Below are 10,218 nucleotides of genomic sequence, written 5' to 3'. Positions count from 1 at the left end.
ATGTCTGTAAAGGGGAATATCCATTATCTTGGATTGGCTCTGGACGGCTTCCTTGCAGCCTATTTAAATCGGTATGTTAGTAGTTAGGAGAGAAGAAGGAAAGTAAAGAAAATGTGATGGAGAACGTGAAGAAGTAGAAGAAATCTACCTGTCTACCATGTCTCAAGTGTTGAGATCTTAACCCTAGAACGTACAAAATCAATTTCTAGAAAAATAAAACATCATCAACGTGCAACAGAAACTTTTATTTCTAATAAATTTTCATACACCATCGTCTGTTTCCGCTCATCTTAAGTCTACCTAGACGTATGAAAATAGAAAGGTTAAGTCTATCTGAATAGCCACTTGACTAGAAACTGCTCAATACAAAGAACTATTTGGGCTCTCAGTTGGTGCTTTCCGCTCAAAAAAAGGGGATATGAATGCTACAAGAAGGCATCTTCGAGATAAAGTCACTTGTAAAAATTGGTCGTTGTCGAGAGAGCGACAAAAAGTTAAGCCTCGTTTTTCTTCTTTTGCTGGATCTCTTGGTCGATGCTCGTCCATTCGTCCAGGTTCTTGTGGACCATGGCGAGGAGCGGTTCGGTATCGGGAATGAGGTTCTTCAGCAGGGCGTAGCAGGGCGCGCAGATTCCGCTGAGGAAGCCGACCTGGGAGGCGGGCTGATAGTCGGGTTGGAAGCGGTCCATCATCGGTATGGGCTTGCGGCCGGCGGCGCGTTCGGCGTCGCCCTGATCGTAGAACTCCTCGAAGATGACGTGGACGATTTTGAGCTGGACGTCCCACGGTTTCGTGCTCGCGCACAGGTCGCTAGCGGTCATCGAAAGCGCCTGCACCATCATCCGGTGCTCGTGGTTGCTCCAGGAGAACGCGTCATCGTGGACCAGTTTGGCTAGCTTCGTCCTGTTGGGGAAGAACAGCGCCAAATCCGTTGCGAGAATGCAGTGCTTGATCAGACTGAGCACCTGCTTGTATTCAGCACTGGATAGCTTGCTGAAAATGTTGTGCCCCTCCTTGAAGAGCGGGGGTTAGAGAGGCCACATATTGCCAAAACTTACCTGCTGGAGGATGGTGACGGTTTGATTGAAGTGGTGATGTTCCATTGTTGATGTTGAATAAATGGCGGCCAGCGGGGCCTCGGTGTCCAACATAAATTTATTATTCTTGCCCCTATGGTCCAGATCGTGACACAGCGCCGCGATAAACAGCGCCAAGCTCTAGAAGACGATTTCAATTAAAACCGACGGCGAAGCCCTTTTAGTGTCGGCGCGTGTAAAATTTGATTTATCGCCCCATGCAACAATAAGGGAAGGTAATTGATCGAGTATTCGAAAAGGAAGCCTTCGAATAAGTTGTTTACAGAACGAATTGATCTTTTATGCGATGTTTGTTGACTTCGACACGCGAATGGGAGAAGTATGGGAGGGGGAGTGAAATAAAATCACGATTATAGCGGGCAAAATTCGCTGTTTTTCGTAGAGGCTAATTCAATTTGTGTATGATTGAGGTTAATTCTGCCATTTTCCTTTTATTTCCGGCAATAAAACGGTGGCGTCTACTTAATAAATTACGTTATAAAAAAGAATGAAAAAACCAAAATTCTCTGCGAAAATACGCCCAATTAATTATCATAATTTCATATTGGGAATTAGGGCATACTAATCATTTGTCTAATTAATTAATGAAAAAATTTAAATTACGGGTAATTAATTCGAACCTACTTAGGGCAATTAGCTTGGTATTATTTTTCTTGCAGACGACCTCACTAAAGGTGCAAGAACTACAAGCCTACTCATAGCAATCTATTTTTAGGTACGGTGCCAATATTCCCTTCAATGTCGTAAGAGAAGGTTAATTAATTAGTTATATTTAATTAAAAATTGTAAATTAGCAAATAAGAAATCAAAAATTTGGATTGAACTCCATGGAATATTCTGTGTGGTTACTGAAACTGAATTTTCCAGGCGAATATTTTGGATGCGATTCGACGTACGTGAATTTTGGAGAGGGAACTTTGAAAGGAGAACTTCTGGGGACAAACAAGTAGGAATTGTATATTCGTTAGTGAAATATACAGCCGTAAGGGGACTTCCGCTCTTAACTGTTGTTGCCCAGTTGCTTTGGAAACGAAATTTTCGGAACGCGCTTTTTTTGCGTATTTTACGTATCCAAAAAATTGAATTTTTGTGAGTGCACTTCGGTAAAAATGAGGGGGGGGGGGGGTTACAGGACGATTTCTACTTGGAGGAGAGAAAATGTTTGAAAAATTCCCGCACACGAATATTAGTAAATTTGGGGCAGGATAACACTGGACATTTTATTAGCATATTCCAGGAGAATAGTAGATTTAAGAATAATTACCCCTCCCCCCCCCTCGGTTGTACATTATTCCCCAACATGTTAAGTACCGTTAGCACTAACACCGTCATTTTTTAAAAAAGGCTTTCGGGCCCTCCGCTCGGGGATGTGGGGTCTGGGAGATACGGAATACCACCAGTACATAAAATAGGGAAACCCCCCTCAAACCCCCCCGGTAATTCGTTCTCCGCCAGAACGTTAAACTTTACCTTCTTTTTAAAAAGTGCGATATACGCGCTAAGGGTACTACAAATTTTGGGGAAGAAGTACAACCGGTGGGTCTGGGGGGTATGGATTACCCCCCTCCCAGAGGAAAAAGAAGCTCAATGTTCATTTTCTTCTTTTGTGTACTGGGGGGTATTCCATACCCCCAGACCCCCCGGTGATACGTTCACCCCAGAACTTAGAGCCTTAAAACCTTTTTTCAAAAATTATGGTGTCAGTACTAACGGTACTAAACATTTTGGGGAGAAATTGACAACCGTGGGGTCTGGTGGGTACGGAATACCCGCCAGAGGAAAAAGAAATAATGTTCATTTTCTTCTTTTGTGTACTGGGGGGTATTCCATACCCCTCGGTGATACGTTCACCCCAGAACTTAGAGCCTTAAAACCTTTTTTTCAAAAATTACGGTGTAAGTACTAACGGTACTAAACATTTTGGGGAGAAATTGATAACCGGGGGGTCTGGAGGGTATGGAATACCTCCCAGAGGAAAATGACTCTCAATGTTCATTTTCTTCTTTTGTGTACTGGGGGGTATTCCATACCCCCCGGTGATACGTTCAACCCAGAACTTAGACCCTTAGAACCTTTTTTCAAAAATTACGGTGTAAGTACTAACGATACTAAATATTTTGGGGAAGAATGTACAACCGGGTGGTCTGGGGGGTATGGAATATCCCCTAGTACACAAAAGAGTGAAATGAACATTGAGCTTCTTTTTGCGCTGGGAGGTATTCCATATCCCCTAGATCCTCCGGTTCTACATTGTTTCCCAAAATGTTTAGTACCGTTAGTACTTACACCGTAATTTTTGAAAAAAGGTTTCAAGGCTCTAAGTTGTGGGGTGAACGTATCACCGGGGGGTCTGGGGGGTATGGAGCTTTGAAGCCTTTTTTTCAAAAATTGCGGTGCAAGTACAAACGGTACTAAACATTTTGAGGAAAAATTGACAACTGGGGGATCTGGAGGGTATGGAATACCCCCCAGAGGAAAAAAGAAGCTCAATGTTCATTTTCTTCTTTTCTGTACTGGGGGGGTATTGATATCCTCCAGACGCCCTGGTACTAAACATATTGGGGAAGAATGTAGAACCTGAAGGGCTGGGAGGTATTCCATATCCATATGAGTTCAGTCTTCTCTCTTTTGTGTACGGGGTGGGGGGTGGGGGGTGTATTCCATACCCTCCAGTGATATGTTCACCCCAGAATGTATTGGGGGTGATGGGTAAAGCGTATCGTCTCCTAATCGTTGGCCCCTAGAAATTCGTGCGATAAAAGTCGTGCTTTGCAAATTTAAACAGTAAAGTTCGACAGGAGGTTTTTGTCATTTTTTGACCCTGACCAGTGTCCCCTGCAAATGCACCATCGTTTCCGTCATCGATACATTCGCCACTGAAAATTCCCTCCCTTAACATTCACCCCTGCACATTCATTCTCCCCATTCCCCCAATATTTCGCAATTCTGAAGAATGATAACTTGATTTTTAGCGGGACCACACTTACCTCATTAGGTAGAAAAGTATCTCTCGAATTCTTGATAATGCAGTACATACAGTGCGCTACCGAAAATCCGTGCGACCAGTTGTGGTAGGGGACCCGTCGATAGTTCTTCTTAACGGTCAGGACGAATCGAAGCAGACTCTGCTCGTCGAATCTCGTCAGTCCAAACAAATCGGTAAACATGCGAATGACGAAGCCGGCCTTCTGGTAGTCCTCCCACTGGAAGGGGTTGAAGTAAAAATCATCGACGTTGGCGTTAATCGTGGACAGTTCGTCCGTAATTGTGGCGAGCTCCTCCTCCGTACAGGTATTGTGGTAACTCAAAACCTCCAGGGCAACCCTGTGCTTTTGCTCGGAACGTCTAATTTTGTCGTACAATTTGGCGTGGTGCAAGGCGAGACCGCAGTAGACCGCGAACATTTCGAACGCCTCCTCGTCCTCCTTTGTGAAGTACCCGCTGTGCTTGTTCACCATTTGCACTACCCCAATCACGGCGCCCCTAATAAATATCGGCATGCAGAGTATTGTGTTCGTCCTGTATCCGGTGAGTTGATCGACGGTCCTGTTAAAGCGGGCGTCGGCGTACGCGTCGGTTATGTTCAGAATTTCCCCGGACATTGCCACCTCGCCCGCGATTCCCGTTCCTAAGGGAAAGCGAATCTCCTTAGACGTGTGCATCTTTTTGAACTCCTCGCCCTCGTAAACCGTCGTCTCGTCCGTATTCTCGACGCCGACGTCGAATATCGTCGCGTACAGCTCCTGATTCTTGGCGTCGACAAGAAACAGAGACGCCCTGTCGGCGTCGACCAGTCTCTGCGCGAAGTTCATGATTTTTATCACGAGAACGTCCATGCTGACCATGTCTTGAAATATCGACCTGAGAACGGCTGGAATACTAGAAGGGATTTACTGTAGTAGATACTCACTTGACGACGGTGAGAAGAAAGTCGTTCAGCTTCCTCTGCTGGTTCATGTTAAGGTATAAGTGTGCGTAATGGAGGGCGATGCCGCCCCAGACGAGGTAGCTGCACGCGATCTCCTCGTCCTCCTCGTGAAAAGGACCCTCTGACTCTCGCCGCCACAGTTCCAGCACCGCCGCCAACTGTCCATCTGGATATGTCACAGCCTGACACAGAATGTGCCCCACATCATCCTACAATTGCAAATTAAAGCCGCGAAGTTGGAGTGCCAATTTGAAATAACTATAGCAATTTTGGGCTACTTTCTTTTACCGTGACAGGTTTTATACGCGCTTCACAAATTTTGAATTCGAAAAATACGTCGTGAAAGTCTTAGAGTAAAGCCTTGAACTTTTAGCTGTTAGTTCGGCTACAACTCGCCGACTAAAATTTCAAAGGTCATCTTTTACTGAAGACTTCACTAGGAAATTTTGGCAGGCGCTTGAAATTCCAATTCGATGGAAACGGGGCTCGTATGAGCACACAATTATTGTATAGGCAAAAACTTGATAATTTGATACTGGTACTTCAACTTCTTGGGCTTTTACCTCGTAGAACAAATCGGGGATGAACCGCGAATCATTGTCGCCCTTCGACACCCTAACCGCCTCGCGCGTTTTCGCCACGTACGTCGAGACGTCAATCGGCCCGTCCTCCTGCAACCTGCCTGCAATCAAATTCTCGCCGAGATATTGCAACAACGCGCCGCTGTTGACCGGATCGGGGAGGTAGAGTCTGTAAATGAGTTATCGAAAATAATTACGGCGACGCTTCGTTAGCGGCGATTCTAACCTAAAACCGTCGGCGTTTACGGCGGAACAGATGCAGTTAGCTAATTCCCAAAGTACCTGATTTTTTGTCGGCCTCAGCTGAAGACTATGCGTGAGGTCTTGCAGCATCTGCCGCTTGTCGGCGTGCACGCAAAACTTCCAGCGCGACAGGCTCGTCTTGCGGCCGTTCTTCGCGACGGGCAGCTCGTGCTTCTTTTTCAAGCGCTGCGACTTGCGTATTATCCAGCGTTCGAGCTGTTCCAGCTCGACCTCGTCCATGATATAGTGTTCGAGGTAGTCGGGGTGGGAGTGGAGAAACTCGTAAACTTGGTCGGCTAAAACAGAAAAAGATAAAACTGGCAACGTTATAAATTAAGTTAAGAGATGAGGAGGTGCAGACGAGTGATTTCACCGCACCAAATATACAATTATGAACAAAAAAAAGAGTCACACCCACTCCTTAGCCAGTACAAAAATTCCCTGGTGACAACCCTTCATTTGGCACACCAAAAGAGGGTGTTTATTGCTTCAAACGCATTTTAACTAGCATTTTCCATTAAAAATTGATAAAAAAGGTCACACCCACCCCTAAGCCTGTGCAAAAATTTCCTGGTGACAATCCTACACTTGGTACACCAGAAGAGGGTGTTTATTGCTTCAAATGCATTTTTAGCTGTCATTTTCCATTAAAAATTGTTAAAAAAGGTCACACCAACCCCTAAGCCTGTGCAAAAATTTCCTGGTGAGAATCCTTCACTTGGTACGCCAAAAAGGGTGTTTATTGCTTCAAATGCAATTTTAGCTATCATTTTCCATTGAAAATTGTTAAAAAAAGGTCACACCAACCCCTAAGCCTGTGCAAAAATTCTCTGGTGACAATCCTACACTTGGTACACCAAAAGAGGGTGTTTATTGCTTCAAATGCAATTTTAGCTATCATTTTCCATTAAAAATTGTTAAAAAAGGTCACACCAACCCCTAAGCCTGTGCAAAAATTTCCTGGTGATAATCCTTCACTTGGTACACCAAAAGAGGGTGTTTATTGCTTCAAATGCAATTTTAGCTATCATTTTCCATTAAAAATTGTTAAAAAAGGTCACACCAACCCCTAAGCCTGTGCAAACATTTCCTGGTGATAATCCTTCACTTGGTACACCAAAAGAGGGTGTTTATTGCTTCAAATGCAATTTTAGCTATCATTTTCCATTAAAAATTTTTAAAAAAAGGTCACACTAACCCCTAAGCCTGTGCAAACATTTCCTGGTGACAATCCTTCACTTGGTACGCCAAAAGAGGGTGTTTATTGCTTCAAATGAATTTTTAGCTATCATTTTCCATTAAAAATTGTTCAAAAAAGGTCAAACCAACCCCTAAGCCTGTGCAAAAATTCTCTGGTGACAATCCTACACTTGGTACACTAGAAAAGGGTGCTTATTGCCTCAAACGCATTTTTAACTAACATTTACCATTGAAAATTGATCAAAAAAGTCAAACCAACCCCTAAGCATGTGCAAAAATTCTCAGGTGATAATCCTTCACTTGGTACACCAAAAAAAGGGTGTTTATTGCTTCAAACGCAATTTTAGGTATCATTTTCCATTAAAAATTGATCAAAAAAGGTTACACCAACCCCTAAGCCTGTGCAAAAATTTCCTGGTGACAATCCTTCACTTGCCACATCAGAAGAGGGGGTTCATTGCTTCAAACGCATTTTTAACTAACATTTTCAATTAAAAATTGATCGAAAAAGGTCACACCAACCCCTAAGCCTCTGCAAAAATTCTCAGGTGACAATCCTATACTTGGTACACTAGAAGAGGGTGTTTATTGCCTCAAACGCATTTTTAACTAACATTTTCCATTAAAAATTGATCAAAAAAGGTCACACCAACCCCTAAGCCTCTGCAAAAATTCTCAAGTGACAATCCTACTCTTGGTACACTAGACTCAAAGACTCAAACGCATTTTTTACTAACATATTCGATTAAAACTTGTTCAAAAAACGATCACACCAACCCCTAAGCCTGTGCAGAAAGTCTCAGGTGACAATCCTACATTTGGTACACTAGAAGAGGGTGTTTATTGCTTCAAACGAATTTTTAGCTATCATTTTCCATTGAAAATTGACCAAAAAAGGTCACACCAACCCTTAAGCCTGTGCAAAAATTCTGTGGTGACAATCCTTCACTTGGTACACCAAAAGAGGGTGTTTATTGCTTCAAATGCATTTTTAGCTACCATTTTCCATTAGAAATTGTTCAAAAAGGTCAAACCAACCCCTAAGCCTGTGCAAACATTTCCTGGTGATAATCCTTCACTTGGTACACCAAAAGAGGGTGTTTATTGCTTCAAATGCAATTTTAGCTATCATTTACCATTGAAAATTGATCAAAAAAGTCAAACCAACCCCTAAGCCTGTGCAAAAATTTCCTGGTGATAATCCTTCACTTGGTACACCAAAAGAGGGCGTTTATTGCTTCAAATGCAATTTTAGCTATCATTTTCCATTAAAAATTGATCAAAAAAGGTCACACCAACCCCTAAGCCTCTGCAAAAATTCTCAGGTGACAATCCTACTATTGGTACACTAGAAGAGGGTGTTTATTGCCTCTAATGCATTTTTAGCTAACATTTTCCATTAAAAATTGTTCAAAAAATGATCACACCAACCCCTAATCCTGTGCAGAAAGTCTCAGGTGACAATCCTACACTTGGTACACTAGAAGAGGGTGTTTATTGCCTCTAATGCATTTTTAACTAACATTTTCCATTAAAAATTGACCAAAAAAGGTCGCACCAACCTCTAAGCCTCTGCAAAAATTCTCAGGTGACAATCCGACACTTGGTACACTAGAAAAGGGTGTTTATTGCCTCAAACGCATTTTTAACTAACATTTACCATTGAAAATTGATCATAAAACTCAAACCAACCCCTAAGCATGTGCAAAAATTCTCAGGTAATAATCCTTCACTTGGTACACCAAAAAAAGGGTGTTTATTGCTTCAAACGCAATTTTAGGTATCATTTTCCATTAAAAATTGACCAAAAAAGGTCACAACAACCCCTAAGCCTGTGCAAAAATTCTCAGATGATAATCCTTCACTTGGTACACCAAAAGAGGGTGTTTATTGCTTCAAATGCAATTTTAGCTATCATTTTCCATTGAAAATTGTTAAAAAAAGGTCACACCAACCCCTAAGCCTGTGCAAAAATTTCCTGGTGACAATCCTTCACTTGGTACGCCAAAAGAGGGTGTTTATTGCTTCAAATGCATTTTTAGCTATCATTTTCCATTAAAAATTTTTCAAAAAAGGTCAAACTAACCCCTAAGCCTGTGCAAAAATTCTCTGGTGACAGTCCCACACTTGGTACACGAGAAAAGGGTGTTTATTGCCTCAAACGCATTTTTAACTAACATTTACCATTAAAAATTGACCAAAAAAGGTCACAACAACCCCTAAGCATGTGCAAAAAATTCTCAGGTGATAATCCTTCACTTAGTACACCAAAAGAGGGTGTTTATTGCTTCAAACGCAATTTTAGCTATCATTTTCCATTAAAAATTGATCAAAAAAGGTTACACCAACCCCTAAGCCTGTGCAAAAATTCTCTGGTGATAATCCTTCACTTGGCACACCAGAAGGGGGTGTTTATTGCCTCAAACGCATTTTTAACTAACAATTTCCATTAAAAATTGATCAATAAATGTCACACCAACCCCTAAGCCTCTGCAAAAATTCTCAGGTGATAATCCTGCACTTGGTACACTAGAAGAGGGCCTCAAACGCATTTTTAACTAACATTTTCCATTAAACATGTTCAAAAAAGGTCACACCAACCCCTAAGCCTGTCCAAAAATTCCCTGGTGGCAATTCTTCACTTGGTACACCAAAGGAGAGTGTTTATTGATTCAAAAACATATTTAAATAACATTTTCAATTAAAAATTGATCAAAAAAGGTCACACCAACCCCTAAGCGTGTGCAAAAATTCATTGGTGAAAATTTTTCGACGGTTCTTCAGGTGGGCGCCCTTTTAACTATTTTTGTTTACTGAAAAGTGTTATCACTACAGTCGGTTAGTGCCTTGGGTTAAATACCCAAGAGGCGATAGTGGGTAATTGCTTACCTGTAATTTGTGATGTCATGTCGGTATTTGTTCGCACTGAATTAGCATCTTGTTTACTTGGTGAGGATCCTGCAACAGAATCAAATAATTTACTAATTATTACCTAATGATCGGTAGTTTCAGACTAATATAATTATCGAGGCGCTTATTTCTCAAACGTCTCAATTACCTTTCCAATTTCGCGAATATTTCACAAAGTGAGAATAAAGGCGAAAAGGAGATTCCAATAAGAGCGCTCGCATTCCGGCAACTTCAAAGGGCGCATTTGGTATTTTTTAAT

General features: G+C 42.1%; 1 protein-coding gene across 3 annotated transcripts in view; it reads right to left on the bottom strand.

Moving 5' to 3' along the window:
• Positions 1 to 226: 226 nt before the first annotated feature.
• The window catches only part of LOC116180294 (probable 3',5'-cyclic phosphodiesterase pde-5), an 89,966-nt gene continuing 79,974 nt past the window's right edge, over positions 227 to 10,218 (bottom strand). For all 3 annotated transcript variants that reach the window (XM_031500205.1, XM_031500206.1, XM_031500207.1), the window contains 7 exons: positions 9,939 to 10,007; positions 5,833 to 6,145; positions 5,589 to 5,775; positions 5,008 to 5,234; positions 4,085 to 4,958; positions 1,059 to 1,217; positions 227 to 1,013 (listed from right to left, as the gene is read on the bottom strand). In XM_031500205.1, coding sequence (XP_031356065.1) covers positions 495 to 1,013; positions 1,059 to 1,217; positions 4,085 to 4,958; positions 5,008 to 5,234; positions 5,589 to 5,775; positions 5,833 to 6,145; positions 9,939 to 10,007 — 2,348 coding nt within the window. In that variant the 3' untranslated portion in view covers positions 227 to 494. The remainder of the gene's footprint in view (positions 1,014 to 1,058; positions 1,218 to 4,084; positions 4,959 to 5,007; positions 5,235 to 5,588; positions 5,776 to 5,832; positions 6,146 to 9,938; positions 10,008 to 10,218) is intronic.

This window comes from Photinus pyralis, unplaced genomic scaffold (genome assembly GCF_008802855.1).
Source record: "Photinus pyralis isolate 1611_PpyrPB1 unplaced genomic scaffold, Ppyr1.3 Ppyr1.4_LG9, whole genome shotgun sequence".
Lineage (NCBI taxonomy): Eukaryota > Metazoa > Arthropoda > Insecta > Coleoptera > Lampyridae > Photinus > Photinus pyralis.
This window is presented reverse-complemented; position numbering and strand designations above follow the sequence as displayed.